The sequence below is a fragment of the Benincasa hispida genome, chromosome 9 (genome assembly GCF_009727055.1).
Source record: "Benincasa hispida cultivar B227 chromosome 9, ASM972705v1, whole genome shotgun sequence".
NCBI lineage: Eukaryota > Viridiplantae > Streptophyta > Magnoliopsida > Cucurbitales > Cucurbitaceae > Benincasa > Benincasa hispida.
The window spans coordinates 72,557,021-72,579,400 of NC_052357.1; the positions used below are offsets into that span (position 1 = coordinate 72,557,021).

At 28.4% G+C, this 22,380-nt stretch overlaps 1 protein-coding gene across 1 annotated transcript; it reads right to left on the minus strand.

The window, feature by feature from the left end:
• Nucleotides 1-7,294: 7,294 nt before the first annotated feature.
• Nucleotides 7,295-11,280, minus strand: LOC120086810 (amino acid permease 3-like). Its single transcript, XM_039043601.1, has 6 exons — nt 10,900-11,280; nt 10,593-10,826; nt 8,966-9,059; nt 8,674-8,888; nt 8,441-8,580; nt 7,295-8,353 (listed from the first exon to the last, which is right to left on the minus strand). Exons 1-6 carry the CDS (start codon nt 11,015-11,017, stop codon nt 7,700-7,702), a joined length of 1,455 nt encoding a protein of 484 aa, XP_038899529.1. The 5' UTR covers nt 11,018-11,280; the 3' UTR covers nt 7,295-7,699.
• Nucleotides 11,281-22,380: the final 11,100 nt, after the last annotated feature.

Genomic DNA, 22,380 nt, shown 5'->3' on the forward strand with positions numbered 1-22,380 from the left:
CCTTTTTGTTTGGTGGAAATCTAAGATTATTATGTGATGGACATATGAATTACTCTATTTGATTGAGAATAATGTAAAATGTCTAGATTATTAGGTGAAAAACTAAACTTAAAAGAAATATGAATTACTCTATTTCATGAATAAGCAAAAAAGTAGCAAAACTTAAAAGAAAGTAATAATACTGAAAAACACAAGAATTTATGTGAAAAACTCCAAACCTAAAGAAAAACCACAGCTCAATCACAAAGAATAATTCTCTCCCCATTCTCTCCTCAGTTCCAAAGTTTTTGTATTACTCACATTCTTTAATTCTAATCTCAAACTATAAAATCCAAAGGAGAATTTAACAATAGTTAGCACATTCAAGTCTGAAGTATTTATAATGCAAACAATTTGAAACCAAAGTCATGACTCATTTTAAAATTTTTATAACTCATCACTTCCTTAAACATTTCCAATGTGTAAGACCTACACTTCTAATATTTTATCAAAACCCAAAAAAATTTCAAGTTCCAATATCCTAAGAATAAGAAGTTCATAGAGACATTTATCTAATTTCGGGATGCCCTCTTATAACATAGGTTTTTAAAATACCCATGATATTTATTTTTCTTTTTATATTCTTGTCTTTTTTTTTTTTTTCCTCATTGTGAAGTTTTTTAGAAAATAAAATAACATATTGTTTTTTTTAATATAATCAATTATGCATTCATACACTAACAAATGACCGTATATGCTATTTTTTTAATAAATATGTGTGTGCGCGCGTGCATGTGCATATGTGTAAACTTTAATTAAATTGAACAATATCTTAAATTATTTTTCAGACATCTATAATTACGGACAGTTGATGATTATACATTCATGCACTAACAAAGGAGCATATATATAATTTCGAACCTCTATAATTCTAAGGAGCTACCAACTTTTCATTGTTCATAAATTTTTTCACATTCTCAAGGTAATTTTTAGTTTTACACTATCATTTTGCCTTTACCATTTAATTTTTTAAGCCTCATTTTCTAACTATTTAAGCTCTCTTTCATAATAATCATTTTATTTTGTTTCGAAAATTGTAGTCTTCTTCTTACAATTTTTTTGCATACTAGTCTTCAATGTCATTCCCAAGATAACAATATTTGTATTAGTAATTAATCTATTTTTTTCTTCTTAAGTTTCCAAAAAAAGAATTGTAGTAGATTTTAAAAATGACGTTAGAAAGTTGATAACCAAACAAATAGATTAATAATGAGTGGAAGTGATATTTATAAATTTAATTTTTAATATATATATACACACATATACACCAATCTTGGTCTTTTGGTTTTGGGTTTTTAAACCTAAGACCTCGTTTAATAACCATCTCGTTTTTTGTTTTTTATTTTTGAAAAATAAGCCTATTTTCTCACATTTTCTTATAATGGTTTATATCTTTCTTAAATACAAGGTTAAATTTTTAATCAAATTTCAAAAACAAAATGTATTTTTTTTTAATTTGGCTTAATTTTTTAAAATATTTGTACAAAATAGATAATAAAACAAGAAATCTAGAAGTAGTAGAGGTGTTTGTAGGCTTAATTTTAAAAAACTAAAAACAAAAAATCAAATAGTTACTACATGGGCTAAGCTTTTATAACATTGATTCATTTTGATTTTGTTTATTGGGATATTTTCAAAATCCAAACTTAAGTTGCTAAACTTAAAACAATTTTAAAAAATTAAAAAGAAAAAAGAAAGAAAATTAGGTTCTTGTTGTTGAATTTGACAAAGAGTTCAAATTTTTCCTAACAATATTAAAATTTTCATATAAAAATGTTAAAAAATGTGAATTTTCAAATTTAGTCCACATATTTTTAATTAATATTGAAATTAGTTTTTATTATTAGCTTAAAGGATAATAATTTTTAGGTTTAAATACTATCATGGTCCCTATACTTTTAGTGTTTGTTCATTTTGATTCCTATATTTTCAAAATATTCATTTTAGTCTCTATACTTTCAATTTTTGTTCATTTTGATCTATGTACTTTCAAAATGTTCATTTTGATCCTTGTATTTTCAATTTTTGTTCAATTTGGTCTTTGACTTTCAAAAAGTAACTATTTTGATCTCCTTAAAAATGAAGTAAAAATAGAAATGAAGGGACCAAAATTATCACTTTTTTAAAGCACAAAGACCAAAACGAACATTTTGAAAGTCTATAGACCAAAATGAACTAAAATTAAAAGTATAAGAACTAAAATGAACATTTTACGGGTATAGGAACCAAAATAAATAGACACTAATAATACAAAAATTAAAATAATATTTAAACCTTATTTTTTATTAGTCAATGAAAGAGCAAAGAGTGAACATCCTTCCAAATTTTATACAAAGAAGGCTAATAGTGTATGAATACTAAATACAGAGGGAAAGTTTGTGGACTTCACAGGCCCAATAGGATATTTAGCCTGCCCAAAAGATACATTATTGTACATATTTTTATTAAATTTCACTAAGTTAATTAATCATTTGAATTTAATTTTAGATTTTTAAAAAATTAAACTTATAAATATTATTTTTACCTATTATTTCTTTTTACATACCTTTTAGGAATATTTTTAAAACCCAAGTTACATTTTTTGAAGACTAAAAAAACTCATTTCTAAAAATCTGTTTTTATTTTTTGAATTTTACTAAGAATTCTGAAATAATAGTAAAGAAATTGTAAGAAAACAAACTTAATTTTTAAATGACCTTAGTTAATTGAAAATTTCTATTCCATCAAATATTGCATGAATTTATTTTAAAATTTCTTAAAATTTTAAAATGATCAATAGGTTCATACACTTTAAAAAAAAAGATTAGAATATTGAAAACCTTTAGACTCAAAACTGATTCACGATACTTTTAAATTTAACTACACGTTAGACATAAAATTTAGAAATTAACAATCCAAACATCCATTAAATATCATGCTAAAAATTCATGAATTAAACTCGTAAATTAACCCGTCCATCCTAGTTGAAGAAATTAAGGTTTAAATTAAGTGATTGATTTTTCTTATTTATTTATTTATTAAAACAGGAAGTTCATAACAAATTCATCAGGGAAAAACTTGCGTAGATAATACCTCCATTGCCCAAGTTGGACTTTTCTCATTTATTTATCAATTAATTATTTAGTATTGTTTAATAAATAATAAATGACAAGATATTTGACTTCCAATGTGCCTTTTAAGGTCAACGCTGTCGTCTTTTTCCACAAGAAAGTTTTTGTATTTTGGACTCTTTTACAGCACATGTTCATCATTATTATTATTATATAGAAAAATCAATTATTGGAGATTATTGGAAGTTAAAGTTGACTAATTCAATATGTGATGTCATAAAAATGCATGGTTCATTACCTTTTAAAGAGTTTTAAATTTAGAAGCCAAATATTTATGAAGGAAAAAAAAAAACTATATAGAGATGAAAGATATAAATACATAACTAAATTTACAAATTGTGTTAAAAGGTATAAATATATAATTAAATTTATCGTAACTCATCCACTATAAATATTTTTTTTATTGATTGATGATTTGATGTGCTATGAAATACGAACTTGTTATTTTGAATGTCATAATATCATTTTCTATCCAATTGATAATGATATAACCGAAGAAAAATAACAAAATTTGTTAACTCAGTTACTTTAGTTGATTGATGATTTAATAGAATTTCATGTATGCTTTTGCTTTTTGTCGATTTGTTAATTTTTTTAGTAGGTGAAGTATATGTTTAGTTTATGAAATTTGAAAACTTTGTCTATTTGATTTTTGAATTTTAAAAAGTGTTTAATAGAGTTTTGTACGTTGTATCTAATAGGTTTTGAACATTCAATTTTGTATTCAATACGTCTTTGGCATATTTAATTTTATTGATATATTAGATAAAAATTTGAATTTATGTCTAATGAAACAAAGTTTTAATTTTGCATCTAATACTAGATTCATGAATTTTTTTTTAAAAAAAAAAATTGAAAGTACAATAACAAAATTCTATAATTTTAATATTTCAAGGACAAAAAAACTAGATATAAACTTCAAAAGTAAAAGAAAAAGTTTGCAATAGAAACTTTTTTTTATTTTATCAAGATGGAAATTTTTTTAAGTATATTTTGAAGAAAAAAAACGTGGTAGAAGTGAAATATAAAGTTCGAAATTTATGAAATTTCTTATTGGTTACAGGAGATTGAAAATATGTGCACAAAAGTTTGTGGACATTATTATATCATGAACAAGTAATAATGCACCCAAGGAAAAAATATATATTAAATGATTATCAAACAAATTATTCAAAAAAAAAAATAATCTCGACTAATTTGGAACGAATTTTTTTCAATTGAATTGTTTTGTATTTATTTCAAATATTTGAGATGGATTTTTAACAAGGATATAAATAAACATAAGAAAAATATAAATGAAAAACAAAAACGTTATCCAAACAATCCTAAATTTATTCTTTTGTCTATAAATTATATACTAAAAACAATCAATTTTGCATATCTGTTTCAATTTTTTATACTTCGTAAAATCATCATCCTATGCCAAAACAAAATCTTTGAAGTATAAGAATCTCATTTTTCTGTTAAAATGAACTCAACTCAATTATAATTGACATATAGGTTGGAGATTCAAATTTGTATACTCTCTTGGTTTTTTTTTTTCTTTGTCTTTTTACTCTAAGATTTGTTTAATTTTAGTTTATGTATTACTAAATATATAATCTTAACTTATGTATTTTTCAATAAATCTTTAATTTAGCATCTCAAATTTAATTGAAAAATTTTCACATATAGGAAAATTGTCAAACTATTTACAGGAATAACAAAAAAAAAAAAAAAAAAAAACACACACACACTGATAAACACTTATAGGCTTCTGTTAGCGTCTCAGTGATAGACTTCTATCAGTTTTCTATTATTGATAGACACTGATAGACTTCTATCAGTCTATCAAATAAGATTAAAATTTTGCTATTTTGTGTAAATAATTTTCCTTATTTTTCTACTTTTGAAAATTCTTCTATTTAATTTGTATCGAAATTGGCTGAATAATAATACTAATAATAATAATTTTCATATAAGGAAATATAATATGTTAATAAATAACAAAAAAAAAGTTTTAAAAAATCAAATTTCATATATCTTGAACGTATAAGAGCTAAAATTAAACAAACTTCAAAATGATATTTTAACCTATTTAATATCAATTCCACTGTATAATATATGTGATCAAACGATATTACCATAGACATTGAAAACATGTTGCAAAAGTTTGTGGTCATTATTCTAATATTATAAGCAATCATGAACACCACCAAGATCAAACAAACAAAAGTCACGAGAACACATTTCTCTTTTTTTCTTTTTTCTTTTTTTTTTCTTTTTTCCTTTTTAAATATTAGATAGGAAGTACTTTTTTCAAAAGTGTTTTATAAGTTGCACTAATTAATATCTAACTACTAAAATAAACATATCTACTCTAATATAATATTATTCTCTCTAAAACTTAAATCTATGACTCCATTTGCATTTCGTATTTAGATTTTAGTTTTTTAAAATTAAGTCTATTTTCTCCATATTTCTTACAACGATTTGTATCTTTTTAAGTACAATAGTTAAAGTCTTTGCTAAATTCCAAAAACAAAATCAAGTTTTTAAAAACTACTTTTTTTAGTTTTCAAAATTTGACTTGGTTTTTTTAAAACCATTGATAAAAAATAGATAACAAAATCGAAGGGAAAGTAGTGTTTATAAACTTGATTTTGAAAAAAAAAAAAAAAAAAAAAAATCAAATGGTTATCAAAAGGGACTTATATGATTTTACTTTTAGTTCTATTTTAAATCTCTCGTATAAATTGAATTGTTGTTTTGCTTGTTGTAAAAGTATTGATATAATATTATATTTGTCGTAACCTATCAATATGAATTATTTAGTTTATCGATAATTTAAGACTAGCACCAACTTCAAGCCCATGCAGAACCGAATAACATAGATGACTTGGAAAGATCGAGTTAATATTTTTCTACTATCTTAGAAAAACTTGACTATATATATATTGATCATATCCAATGTTTTAGTCAACTGAATCATGATTCCATTGGCAAGGGAAGGTTGTATGGGATGGTCCACAAGAACATTTCTCAAATTGTGCAATACAAAGGGAGAAAATTGTGCACTTTCAATGGTGCCTTAAAAGGCACCAAATTTCCCATAAAAATGGATGCATAGAATTTTCATATGCAATTTTGATCCAAATAAGAAATGAATTTTCACATGTGGACTTCCAATGGTTCCCATAAAGTAGTTCCAAAATTTCCATGTAAATGCAATTCAAAATTTCAATGGAAATTGAAATTGATATCCAAAATGCCCTAAACAAGATTTTCCACCTATAGAAAAGTTTGGATTGAGGAGAAAACTTTTCCTCTATTATTTGAAGGACATTTGATTTGGTGTGAGTTACTTTCTTATCAAATCTTTACCTGTATTAGTGGTAATACGAGTATTACTCCCATTAATTGTTTGTCACATCAATATCATTTAAAAATAATGTCGGATCTAAAAATATTAAGTCTATTTTGTAATCATTTGGTTTTTTATTTTTGTTTTTAGAAATTAAGCCTATAAATACTAGTTCTACCTCCAAATTTTTGCCAATGATTTAAAAAAACCAAGCCAAATTCTGAAAACTAAAAAAATTAATTTTTAAAAACGTGTTCTTTTTTAGAAATTTAGTTAAGAATTCAACAATTGTAATTAAAAAAATGTGCAAATTATTGTAAGAAACACGGAGAAAACAAACTTAATTTTCGAAAACCAAAAACAAAAAATTTTGCCCCGTTTGGTATTGTTTTTTGTTTTTGAAAATTAAATCTATTTCTTTCTTATATTTTACAATGATTTGCATCTTTCGTAAGTGCACTAGTTGAATTATTAACCAAATTAAAAAAAAAAAAAGTTTTAAAAACTACATTTTCTTAATTTTCAAAAATTGACTTGGTTTTTTAAACCATTGATAAAAGATAAATAATAAATATTGATAATATCTATAAACTTAATTTTCAAAAACAAAAACAAAAAAATCAAATAATTACCAAACGATACTTAAATAATTATAATTATATAAGAGCAATACCTGAATACATCCCAAGATATAACTATATTTATGTATCCTACTCTCGTCTTACAAAAAATATTAAAATATTTTTTAAAAAATAAAAAAAGTAAATTTGTCACGTGACAAATAGATAGATGTAGCCCAATATAGCAGCTAATTATTTTTCATTACACAATTAGAGAAGGAATCATCACAATTTTGAGAGAAGGAACATGAAAAGGAAAAAAGTGGGGAAGGTAAGAATTTCTAAAAGATGAAACTTTCCATATGAAAACTCTAAATTTCCTCAAGGAAACAGGCAAAGTTACAGTCTTGGGATTGAAACTTGTGAATCTCTTAGATTCACAATTTTTACAGACTCTCCTTCCTGGGGTCTTTCCTTTACTTTTACTACTTACCTACACCATTACAAAAGTTACTGAGTTTAAAAGAGATTGGAATTAGCAATTGCATATTTGGGTGGTGTTTGTTTTCTGATTGTTCCTGTTCTCATCAGCAGCAGAGTAAATAGTAACAATTTAATAACAGAGGTAAATTTTTTTAAAAACAGAATTAGTAGCTAGTTTGAAATGGCTTAATTGACTTAGAATCTTGAATAACTCCAGCTACTGATCCAGCTGCTGCTGCAATGCTAATTATAAGGCAAGCCATGCTAAGAATTTGAAGGCTAATCCATCTTGTGCTCCATTTTGGGATTTTCTTTTGTGCAATGTACATTTCAACAGGGAAGTAGACAGTGAGAGGCCAAAATCCCAAGGCTCCGAGAAGTCCGACAACGTCGTTGAAGAACGGGAGGAGCATCGAGATGAGAGTGGTGATGATCACGAAGATCGTCCTCCAAACTAACCTAAAGAGATTGAGTTTGAAGGGGCGAAAGCATGGGATTGGAATATTGATGTCCTCATTGATGAATGGACTATCTGGGAATCGGTTTGATGCGTATTTCTCGATGAAGGCGAAGAGGGGTTGGCAAAACACTTGGTATGCACCGACGAGATGGACTACGATGGCTACGTTGGCTATGTCGAGAAGCCAATACGGGTTGTAGAAGCCGAAACCGGTTAGGAGATTGCCAGGAGCAAAGTCTCCAAAGGCTGCATATCCCATACTCCCACAAAGTATGTAGAAAACTGATGTCACTGCTACACTTAGAAGAGTGGCCTTCTTCATTGTCTTGGCTTCTGATGGAGGCGCTTTGATTGTGTCCTATTTACAAATAAAACACCACATTTTTTAACTCAACAAAATTTCCAAAAGGTCGTAGGTTCAAATATCCACGGTGAAGAGTTTTACCTGAATTTCAATGAGGATGATGGAGAAAGAGTAGGCAAAAGCCATGTCACCAAGGGCTTGAAAGCTCCTCCAAATCTTTTGGGATTCAGTGACAGTACCAATGCTAACACCTGTTAGACTGCCCTTGAATTTTCCATTATCTGAAAACAAAGCAAATATAAAAAAAATTAAACATTCAATAACGTTATGAACTTTATTCCATAATCATAGGTAAAAAAATATGATGAAATGACCTGCAACTTGAATGATTCCAAGAACAAGACCAATTATGGAGTAAGTAAAAGACATAACAGCAGCAACAATGGAGAGCCACCATAATTGATCAAAATCTGGAATTTGTGACAAGAAAATTTCCACAATTCCAAATGAAATCATATAGGGATTGCTGTTCATATGACAAGGATTTTTCCCTCCACTTTTGTGGAAGCAGTTGGATCTTTTGATTGCCCTGTTCAAACCCAAATATAATTAATTATTTAATTAATCAAAACCCATGAAATTAATTAAAAGAAAAATGATACTAACATCATGCTTATGGATGAGGCTATTGTGTATCCAATGGCTACTCCAAAAAGATTGACATATTGAACCAGCCCACATAATTTCACCTTAAACCCACCTGAAAAATATAAAGCAAATTAAGAACAATATATTCAAAAATTAAAAGGAAAAAAAAAAAAAAAGATAAAAATCACTTTTGCCCCTAAACCTTCCTAGAAGTAACCATTTAGTTCATGTACTTTCAATTTTGTAACAATTTAGTCTCTCAACTTTACTATGTAACAATTTAGTCCTTGTACTTATGATGTAGTCCCTATCGAAGAAATTAGTTGTTAAGATTTAATGAGATCTTGTTGTATAAATAAATCGATAAAAAAATTAGAAACTCAATATTTTTATATAAATAAAAAGTCTACATAAAATAATAAAAATTGATATCTAATTATAATGATTTTTTTTTACGTTAAAAGACTAAATTTGAAAGTACAAGAACCAAATTGTTACATACTAAAGTTTAGAGACTAAATTGTTACAACATTAAAAGTATAGAGATTAAATCGTTACAAATCAAAATTTAGAGATTAAATTGATAAAAGTTTAGGAAAAAAAATGTTTTTTAAATAATAATAATAATTTATTCAAATTGGGGTTTTGAAATAATGCTAATGATAATTAATTGAAGAATAAAAAATAATATTTACTATAGTAAGATGTGGTTATGATAGTCTTGAAATATTTTTTGCCTCAAATACATCCTAAGAGGTCATTTTCAAATACAAGAAAATGAAGTAATTTATTTACATATATAACAAAATGTCACAGTCTAGAAGTATATCATTAATAATTATTGACATTTTGTTATATTTAAAAATATTTAATACAATTTTGTCCTTTAAAAAAATAATCAACGATTAAGATTTTAGTCTAATTCTAAAAACTAAAACTACTTTTTAAAACTATTTTTTTCTTTATAGGCTCAAATTCAAAAACAAAAAAACCAAACTTTTCGGAAATCATTTAAGCTTAGTTTGGCAATCATCTCGTTTTTTGTTTTTAAAAAAATTAAACTTATTTCCTTTTCGTTTCTTACCATGATTTAGATCTTTCTTCAATACCGTGTTTGAATTTTTAACAAAATTTTTTTTTAAAAAAAACAACTTTTTAAAAGTTATTTTTTTTAGTTTTAAATTTTGGTTTGGCTTTTAAAATTATTAATAAAAAAATAGATAACAAAAAAAAATTTAGAGATGGAACTTAAAAAAATAAAAATTTAAAAACCAAATCGTTATGGACCTTAATCTTTTGCTTTAAATTTTTTAAAACAAAAAATTGTCTAGAAACCCCTTCCGTCTCTAAATGTTTTACTTTATACTAAACTTTTAAAAAATTGGAACAAAATTTGGAAACTTAAGAAGAAAAAAACAAAAAAAAGAGAGTTTTTGGTAAAAATTCAACTATTCCAACAACAAAATGAAAATCATCATAAGAAACTCTTCGAAAATAAGTTTATTTTTCAAGTAAAAAAAAAAAAAAAAAAGTTACTGTCTACCGAACACCCCTTAATTAATTAATATCATTATTTTTTTTTCTAAAAAATTGGAAATAAAAATTTTGGTAGCTCGTGACGTAGATGGATGGTGATTGTTCTTACCAAGGTTATTTCGGACGGCGTCCATGTAAGTATAGTTCCTCTTGCCGTCAACGGAGTCCCCGGAGCGGTAACAGGCGGCGAGAAGCGTAGAAGTATAGTAAGTCACAAACGAAAACAACAGCATCACGACGGGTCCGGCCACCCAACCGAGCTGCGCCGTCGCCCAAGCTAATGACAAAACCCCGGATCCGATAACCGCCGTTATAATATGAGCACTCGCCGTCCAAATAGTCCCTATTCAAAAAAAAAAATTCAAAATCTCAACTTCAAATCCCAATTCTAAAAAACCCCAAATTCCACCACTCACCAGTTCGCTTCGGGCGGCCATCGTCGTCAAACGCACTATCGCCACCGCCACCGCCACCGCCGTACGGCGGAGCAGAGATGTTCAGAGCTTGATGATGGTGGTGGTGGTTATTAGCCATTAAAATAGAGAGTCCTCCAGAAAGGAAAAACCCGAAAAGACCCTATTAAAGGAAATGAGAGTGGGGGTTGAAAATGTAATTTTGTATATAGAAAATTAAATGTAAATGTTTTCGAAGTTCACAGGGCGTTTTAAAAAGACTGACACTGAAACTGCGCCATGGACACAAGCTTCAAAGAGTTTTTACAAACAGAAGAAGAAGAAGGAGAGAAGAAAAAAAGCTTCAAATTAAAAATGGAGTTTTCTTTTTAAGTTATATTTATGATGGAGAAGGAAGAAATGGAGATGGGGATATATATATAAGTGGTGGAGGAAGGGTGTGAAAACTACGTGGCCATGAAGTGGGCCCCATTGCCATCTCCTAACTCAATAATAATACTTTCCACATTTTATAATTTTTTTTCTTTTATTAACTTACAAAATGCGGATTTAAAAAAAAAGACGACAAATATCAATTTATATATTCAAATTTTAAAAATTGTACTGATTTAGACTTTCAACATGTAAGTGTATTGAAATAAAATATAATAGATAATTTAAATTGATATACTTATAAAAATTTAAAATTTAAATTAATATACTTATGAAAACTCAAGATTTAAATTAATACAATTATTAATTTAGCATCTAAATTGATTGTGAACATGAAAGACCGAAAAATCGAGTCGACTGACTAAATCAAATTCGATCGGTTGAAGAAGGAGAGGATTTAATCGGTGTCAATTTGGAAAAAATTCCAAATTGAAAATTTTCAAAAAAAAAAAAGTAAAGAATAAAATCGACCTAACCGACTGACTTTTCTCCTGACGTCGAGATCAGTTTGAACATTTATTAAACTGAACAAAGTTACTTGGATGTCAATTTGGTCTAAAAATCGACTCCGGCCGATCGATGCTCATCCCTACAATTATGAAAGTTCATAATTTAAATTGATACAACCCTAAAAATTCATAACATAAATTGGTATTTGCCCAAATACGCCAATCTTTAAAATTTACAAAATATCAGTTGGGGTCTGTATTTTGAATTTTTTTCAATGAGTATCATTGATTTCGATGGTCAATTTTAGTTTCTATACTTCCAATAAATCTTAAAGTTAATATTGACATTTAGTTGTTTTTGTTTTTAAATTGTTATCTACCAGTACTCTTACCATAAATTTTGAAAATACATTCACATATGGTATTTTCTTGCATGAAAACTATTCTTGTTATTATTTAACAAATTTTGATACAAATAATTTTAAGGGACTAAATTTAAGATTTACGCGAAGTATTATAAACTAAGATTAGATGAACTTCAAAGTATGGAAGCAAAATAGTATTTTTACTTAAAATCTATTGAGTTTAAATCTCATTTTGGTGCCTAAACTTTAAAAAATGTTCGTAAAGTCTTTGAACTTTTAAAAAGTATTTATTTTAGTCCCTACTATTAAGATATATTAGATGAAATATGTTTAAGCATGAAATTACATCTAGTATGGGTTGAGTAAGACGAAAGTGAAGTAAAATAGCAAAAACCAAATGTGTCAAAATAATCAACGGCCAAAATCTTGGGCAAAAAATGACGTTTGAGATCTCTAATAGAAAATTGATTTACCACATAATTCAAAATTAAAACCCTAAATTTTTTTTAGCACACTAACTTATTTATAGAAGCAATCTCATTATTACATTTAAGAGTTAAAAAAAAATATATAATACTAAAGGTAAAAAATAATCACTTTTTAGAAATTTAAGAATTAGAATTGACATTTTTGAAAGTTTGAAAATCAAAATAAAATAAAATTGAAGTTTCATGAATCAAAATAGGATCTAAATCAATTTATTATTATAGAAATATAGTCGAAAATAACCACACACTCACTCCTCGTTCAAAATCTCAATGGTCTTTTTTATTCCATGAATAACAGTTTCGAAATATTAAAAAAAAAAAAAAAAAAAAAAAAAAAAAAACCCTGAGAATTTTGGGTTATTTACAAAAATTTGAGAATAATACTGAAATTTTTGAAAAATAAATAATCTTTTTCAAAGAAGGACAGAAACAATATTATTTGTCTTTTAGTCCTTTTAAAAATTATTTTTATATTTTTATTTCCTCCTCCCAAACACTCGCCCTCATCCAGTTCGAGCACTCTCGTCCATTAACTGCACAAGAGGAGAGATAAATAGACACCTCTCGAGATGCGTACTTAGTTTCAGGCCTTTTTTTTTTTTTTTTTTTAACTTTCAAACAATTATTTTTAGAAAAAAAAAATATTGTTTTGAACTTATCTTATCACAATTCATCTATTTATCTTTCTACCCCGTTAATAAAAAATCAATATTTAATAGTAATTTTAAAATTGATAAAAATCAGTTTATGTCACCATTCAAAATTAAATATTTTTAAATGTAATTTTTATATAATCAAAATTGATTTTGAATAGTTAAAAACATATTTCAAAGTGATTTAATTATTGTAATAATCACTCCCTAATCTATACTAAACTTCCTCTCATTGCTATTTATCTTTTTTATTTTTTAAAATTATGTTTATCTTTTTTATTATTTCTTTGTAACGTTAAGAAAAAAATTTGGTATTCCAAATCAATTTGTAAAACTATCCTGTTTAATTTAATTTTTAAATTGGACCAAAATGATTTTTTTAACTAAAATTTTAAAATTATAGCTTGAGGTACACATTTTAATGAGAGTATAACAAGAAATCAAATTGTAATAAGAATAATATAATATAATAGTAATAATAAAAACAAAACAAAACAAAAACCCATTTCATAGTTTTCATCGCTGTCAACTCTAAATTAGCAACCTCTTTAATGACATTTACTGCTCTTTTAAAGGTTCGGTTTTTTCTTTTTCTTTTTCTTTTTCTTAAAAAGGAGAAAAATTGGTGAGGAAAAAGAGATTAAAAAAGATACTTGGTAATTAATATTGTAGTAGAAATGAATACTCATATTTAGACTTTTTTCCCCCCCAAATGTTTTGAGGGTGAAAAGTGAAACTTCATATCGGATGTATTTAAGATGAGTTTGAAAGAAAATTAAATTACAGAAATATCCCTAAAGTTTGGCCATTATATAAAAAAGACCCATTTTCTTTAGTAAATTACAATACTACCCTTTTAACTTTTCACGAATGTTTCAAAAGTACTATACGATAAAAATTAGGATTTAAAAATATAGTGACAAAAACTGAGAGCTAAACACCACTACACTATTATCATGTCATTGTTACATCTATCTAGGTTGTAATGTCCTAAAATTCTGACAAATTGATACTCCAATAATAGCTTTTAAATATTTACGGAAGTCAAAGAGTAATAGTACAATTTTTAAACAAAAGTGGTACAATTTAGTCAAATAAAATATGGAAACTTTGACTATTTGATATGTAAGTCAAATACATGATGCCCAAACTTACTTAACATGTTATATATCAAGTGTTTTTTCTTCTTTATTCAACCATGGTGGAGGTGGAAGACTAAACTAATTTACCTTTAAGATAACAATTTGGTTTCATAGCAACTAAACCATGCTCGAATTAGCTAGATGAAAGCATATTTTTACAAACAATTTTCTAAGGAATATTGAGTAAATATGTTCGCTAAAAGTACATTAAGTAGTGTGTTAATATATATGTTTATACTTTACAATATCCCTAATTATGATCGTCTAACCAAATATATTAAAAGTCTTGAAATTTATCTTTAATGGGCTATACTATAGAGACGTTTTATTAAGTGGAATTTGAAATTTTCACGGTAGAAAAAATATCAAACTATTTATAGAAATAGTAAAAAGAAAAAAATGTTGATAGATATAGATAAACTTCTATCAGCGTCTGCCCGTGATAGAAACTGATAGAAGTATATCATTGATGAAGATTGTTAGAAGTCTATCAGTATCTATTAGTGATAAGATATGATAGAAGTCTAAAATGATTAAATTTTGTTATTTTGTGAAAATAGTTTCTCTTATTTTTCTATTTTTAAAAATTCCTCTTTTATTTCATTGAACCCAAAAGGCTTAAATTGATAGATTGCAATAAGTTGAATCACTTATCAAGAATTCACCCTTTTTACCTTTTATAAGTTACCTAATCGCACATTTATTATTGTTTTTTTTTTTTTTTGTTCAAAATGATCAACATTTATTCGACATGAAAAAATATTTAACTTGCGAGTTCAAATTAAAAATCCAAATTCCATCAAAGTTGTATTTTGATAATAATAAAATATTGTTCGAACTTAATTAAGAAAACAATTGGCTAAAGATCAACAAATTAGTCAACCTCATTATTGGATAAGAAAAGTATTGGCCAAGTGTTCCTCTTCAAAATACATCTTTTTTTAGTAGAAAAATTCTAAGGCAAATTGAATGGCATGATCCTATAATTGAATATGAGAATGTGATTCTTTGGTTCATTTGCATCATCCCATTCTCCACGTCTCTTATTTGTCTTTCTCACTCATATTGTATGGTGCAATGAAAAAATAGATAAGAATTAAAGACATTAATAATATTTTTATGACACTTTTTTATTTTATTAGAATAAGAGGTTTGTATTTGTTGTCGTCCTTATTAATTCTACCGTATTTTATCGTCTTTCTACTTGATGTAAGATTTTAAATTATTAAAAATCTATGGTTATATTGATTTTGTTTTTTATTTTTTGTGTTGTAATTGAACTATATACTTTTGACCTAAATTGATAGGTTGTCAAAAATTATGAAACGTCACTATGCTTTATTTATTTTTAATGGTGAGGATGTTTAATGATTATTAGGGGATAGAAATTCGGGGTAGTAGTTTTGTAATATCTTAATATGCATTAATATTTTCAAAATACAATGATTATAATATATATATATTACACTCACAAATCAACCTCGAAAACAAATTTTAATATAAATGTTATATATATATATATATTTAGTGAATAAAAGAGGGTATGATATTCTCCTCTATGTAGATAATCTTTTAATGACCAAAAGAGGGTATCTTTGAATTAATTTTGAGTTCTTCCACGTTGCATTGATGTTGATGGACTAATAAACCAATAAAAATATATTTTAGAAAATTCCCCATTGTGTAATTTCATTAATAACCTTCTAATTTAGAAATTATTGGTCTCATTAAATTTTATAAGAATTTAAATTTCCTCATTTTCTTTTCATTTATTAGTATAATTATTATCATTTACTTCAACAAACTTGAATATTGATCTCTGACATTTTGATAAAGAATACATGTTTTTTTTGGACAACTTAACTTAACTAAATTAAATTCATGCATAAATAAATATAGTTAACTGACATAGTATTTGTACTGTCAACATCGAAGTCACATGTTTAATTCCTCCGTACCATATATTATCAGAAAAAAAAAATTAAACTAAACTAAACTATAATCATGCCAAAATGAGCATAGTCCAACTGGCATTGTATGTGTTTGAAAGAACCGATGAAGGTTCGCAGCGGAAGGGATTGGTCCCAATGTTACAATTTTTACAAATCCCAATTCTAGAAAAATAGAAAAAATTTGTATTTCAATAAAATTTACAACATGCAAATTCATAAAAGATTTTAGGGATGAAGAATGCTTACCCTTGTAGCCAAACTTCTTCACGAATTCCCTCGATCCGATCACAAACACTTCGATCAGCTTAAAACGATTTCCAAAATCCAAATTCTAAATGCCCCACCACCAGAAATGGAACCTCTTGTATTCTCTGTTAGAGTTTGAAAATTTATGAGTTTGGGTTCTAAATTTTGGGAAGAGGGAGGAAATGATGAGAGGGAGAAGAAACACACTTTTCTTCTCTATAGATTCTTGAAATTTTTCCAGAGAACTCTCACTAACCTTCTGCATCCAAATTGCCACATAGAGAGACCAATCTCACGTTTTCCATTCAACACAATGATTGATGGGGAGAAAAAGTAGGGAGGGATAACTCCCTCATTTAATTTAATTCAAAATTAAATTAAATTAAATATATATAAATAAATTAATTATATCACATTAAATTAAATTAATTAATTATATCATATATAATTAATTCCCTCAATTAATTCGAACAATTCAAATTAATCCAAAATTAATTCTCAATAATTCTTGTTGAGCTGCAGATGGGATCTTATGGACATGTATTTTGAACCTCTAATGATACTTGGATGATTAATTATACTTTGTAATTAAATTACCCAACATTCATTAACTACCGGTCACTCCACTAAAGACCTACGGTTGCACTCTTTGCACTACAAATATATTTATGTGTCCATTGGATATAACCAGTCAACAGTATGATGACCCTTCACAAATTGCTCGTAAGTATAGTTGGACCAAATTACCGTTTTGTCTCTATAATTACATCTAACTCCTTAAGTACCACTGATCCCTCTAATGAACAATAAGTCATAGTCCAACTATGACCAAGTCCCTCTCAGGCCAAGAGAGGGTGTGGCCACATTGTTCAAGCCCCGAAATCAGCTATTTATCTACTTATCCCGACATCAGGGAATGAGTGAATTTCGTCTTGGGTGGTCGTGTTCCCAACTCCCTAATTAGGCGACTTCTAGGAGTTCAAACTATGTGATTGAATAAATCCTCCTCTATCTGTTGCAAGTCGATGACTCCTTCTTCTTCCCCTAGATGCAGGAATAGCGACATGGACTAAATGTCATGTCCAAGCCAAGGATCTTACTCCAAATAGTCCTGAAAAATGATGATATATATGATCATTAGACTCTATGTATTAACGAATGAGAATCGCCGAGGTATTTGTGCAAATCGGTATAATCTATCTAATCGTAAAAATCATAAAAATGAAAAAAATTACAATAATAACTATAAATATACGAAAGAACCTTTTTTTTGTAATTTCTATGATGCAATTAGAGCTTATTGTCAGAAAAGGATCAATTTAGATAGTCCTATTTACGAAAATGTCATTTTTATGTGTGGTCATAACCTGAAATGATCTATATTAACCAATTATCCAAACGTTCACTTGACTTTTTGGGCTATATTTCAAGTGTGCGATTAAATCCTTTAATGGTATGAAGTCAGATGTTTGAAAATTCATTTTTAATAGATAATGCTACGAAGAAACTCAATACAGTAAACAGAAGAAGATTGTCACCTATCTTCCCCTGCTTCGGGAGGATGGGAATAATTCTATTATCCCCAGAATGGTAGGCATATTGAGTCGGCGATCTGGCCACTCTCACCCATACAAATCAAATAATCGCCTTCATAGGCAGGAGTTTACAACTCACACGGGATTCAGGTCATGTCATCTATGGTCATCCTAGTGAAATGTAAGTCTTTATTATTAACGGTGTTATATAATTAGACTAATCATTTCGTGTTTAGGTCTTATACAAACTTTTTGTATAGGATACCTTCGCTCATATGTCTCCACGTGAATGATTAGGATCAGATCATTTTTAGCACTTTCAAAACTTGTAACATCTAAAAAGTGGGTCTGGTGCTACCATGATAAGGTACCCAACCTTATCCATCTACTACAGACCGTGTTTAGGTTATCATTCAAATATGGTCCACCTGTATACACGTTCAAATTACATAAAATAACCTAGAATCTTTGTTTATTAGATTGAGTATATGCTCATAAAATAACAATTATTTTATTAATAACAATTTGTTTGTACAATGTTTACAAACTACGAGAATACAAGAGAGATTTAAGACACCAATCCCAATAATCTTCCACTTATCCTAAATATTAGGGAGCTAAATGTACAATACAAATAAATTATAAAATACAATAAACTAGGGCATACACTATACCCCAGTAACATCTCCCACTTGCCCTAGACAATATGTCGCATGTCCCGTAGACCCTGACATTCTAGATGATCCTCGAACACTTTAGTCATGAAAGCCTTTGTAAACAGTTCAACAACGTTGTGCTCTAAATCAATTTTCATGACAATCGCGTTACCTTGATGCACAATCTCCTGAATCAAGTGATATTTTCGCTCTATGTGTTTGCCTTTTCAATGACTCCTAGGTTTTTTAGAATTTGCCACAACACCACTGTTATCACAATAAAGTGTGATGGGCAAAGACATATTTCGAACAACTTCCAAATCAGTAAGGAACTTCTTAAGCCAAACAACCTCTTTAGCAGCTTCACCAACAACTATGTATTCGACTTCCATAGTGGAGTCTGCGATGCATCCTTATTTGATGCTTCGCTAAACTATAGCTCCTCCATTCAAAGCAAATACTGACCCTAATGTGAATTTTCGAGAATCCTGATAAGTCTGAAAGTCAGAGTCCGTATATCCTATAAGGATCAAATCCTTATCTCTATACAAAAGCATATGGTCCCTCATTCTCTGAAGATACTTGAAGATTGTTTTGATCGCTATCCAATAATCTAATTCTGGATTAGATTGATATCTACTGATAATCCCTACTGTATAACAAATGTTAGGTCTAGTACATAACATTGCATACATAAGGCTACTAACTACGGGTGATCAAAAAATCCGATGACCCAAAAAAACGATCAACCCAACCCAACCCGTGCGGTTTGGGTTGGGTTATCCACTCATTTGAGTTGGGTTGGGTTCAAATAAATGAAAATTTTATGGGTTAGGTTGGTTCATGTGTTCACTTAATATAACCCGAACCAACTCGAGTTTATTATTAACTTTAAAAAATATTTTTTTTATTACATATAACACATCATTTATACATATATTGGTTTTAATTTTATTTAATTCAAATATTTTTTTAATAATTTATTCAACAACTCTTAGAAGTGGTTTCTTTGCACTTTAGAAAGGAAAATTTCACTATATAAATTGAAATTGAGTTGCTAATTTTAATTCAATATATGAAAATAATTAAATAATATTTTTACATATTTATGTTGTGCTTCTTTTTTTAAAAAAAAAAATTTAAACAAATGACCCGATTAACCCGAACCAACCCATCCCAAATATTTCATGGTTGGGTTGGGTTGGGTTCATTTTTTAATAAGGGCTGTTTGGGTTGAAGAAATTTACAACCCGAACAATTGGGTTGGGTCTAAAAAGTCTTTCAACCCAACCCAACCTATCCCATGAACATCCCTACTACCAACAGCCGATGAATAAGGAATTCGTCTCATTGCCTCAACCTCTAAAGTGTTGGGATTGGTATCCTAATTCTCCTGGAGTCTCATAGTTTGTAAAATTTGTACACATTGTTATTAATAAAATAAGAGTTATTTTATTTGCATTTACTTATATCTAATAAACAAAGATTCGTGGTTATTTTATGTAAACTGAAGTATGTATATGAGATATACAAGTGGATCATGCCTTAAGTAATAACCTAAAAGGTCTGTAGTATAATGATAAAGGAGGGATATCTTATCTTGGTGACACTACGGATACGACCCGCTTTGTAGAGGTTTACAAATGTTATGAACTACTACAGATGGTCTGATCCTGACCATTCATGTGGAGACATGTGAGCGGAGGTGTTCTATACAAAGAGTTTGTATAAGACCGGACCACGAGATGATTCGTCCCTTTATATAATGCCGTTGATAATTGAGACTTACATCTCACTAAAACAACCATAGGTGACATGACCTTATTCATGAATGTTTTGGGAATTCCTACGTATGAAAGCGGCCCTTTGATTAGTATGGGTGTGGCCAAATTCCCAACTCAACAAGCCTACCTTTTTGGGGATTTGTTTGATTGGGGAGCTGGGAACTCACTTACAATCGATGAAATTCACTCCTTCCCTTAAGCAGAGGTAAGTAAAGAGATTGTCCCTTAAAGGCTGATTCTGAGGCTTGAACATAGTGGCCACAACTTCTATTTGGAAGAGAGGACTCATCATAGTAGGACTATGACTTATGTTCATTAGAGGATTTAGTGGCACATAAGGAGTTAGATGTAACTACAGGGGCATAATGGTTATATGTCGAGTTGTACTTATGAGCGATTTGTGAAGGGTTGTCACACTGTTGATTGTAAGATGGACACATAATATATCTATAGTAAGGAGAGTTCAGTTGTCGGTCTTTAGTGGAGTGTTTGACAGTTAACAAATGGTGGATCCCGTGACTAAGAGTTTAGTCAGTTATTCACGTACCGTTGGAGCTTCGAGCTACAGGTCCATAAGGTCCTCTTAGTAGCTCAATGGATTCAAGTTGAGGATCAATTCTTGGTGTTGATTTGAAATGTTCAAATTGACAAGAGGTAATTCGATTATATATGATATGATCGGTATGATGTATGCAGAATACATCCAATGGAGATTAATTAAAATAGATTTATATTAATATCATGAAATAGAAAAAAGTTAATGGGTTTATTATGTTTCATGAATGAATTATTAAACAACTCTAAGTTTAAATATAATTATGGGTAATTAGTTATATTTATATTTATAATAATAATATTATTAGGATAATTAATCTTTTTTTTCTCTAATGACCCAATTGAGTGGGAGGTTATTGGTGGTTTTCTTGGTAACCGTGATTAAAGGAAAAATGTTTTCTATTTTTAGTAAGAAAAAGAAAGATGTTGTTATGAGATTCAATTCCTCGAAAATTCTCACAGGAGATAGTTGTCAAAGTAAATTAGATTTACTAAGGCGACAGCTTTGAGTAGTCTAACGATCGTGAGTTGTTTTTTAGGCCGATAGACACTCAGCTAATGATGAGCTAACGATCACATAGCTTTTACTAAACGATCACATGATTTTCGCTAAACGATTGGGCATCGTTAAGTTGTTCCATTCCTACTTGCGTCAGTATTTCATGATTGTGTTCTGCCGATTTTTGCCTCAACAAGTCACACAGAGCCACCCTCTAGATCTCACATCGAAATACAAAAGTACCTTCTTGGTGGTTTCATATCAACTCGACACTGTCGAAGATTCTATGAGGCTTTCGTGGTGTTCGTGACTTGACAATCGCTTAGTTCTAGTGTGCGGTGTTCGTGCAGTGTAAGCGGCGTGTTGTGTCATCTTCTATATCTATCTTGGACGAACGTTGTATGTCGCTGTGGTGCCGGTGCATCAACGTCGGATCAGGAATGGAAGCTGATCTATAAAGGGTGTATTAATTTTCCCTGATCTGTATGTAAAGCACGCTGTAATTTCGTTTTTTCACATAACAATATGTTTCGTTTGTGATTGTAATGTTAATGTTCATATACGATTGAAATTGGAAAGAATCATTCCGTTGCTCATGGAAATCTCATAATTTTGATTTCCTTCTCCAATCGATTTCCTTCAATTAGAAGTTTTTGTGGTAACCGTGAGATAAAAAAAAAATTATTTGTCTAATTTTAGAAGTTGCTTCATTCGGAAAGAACTCACAG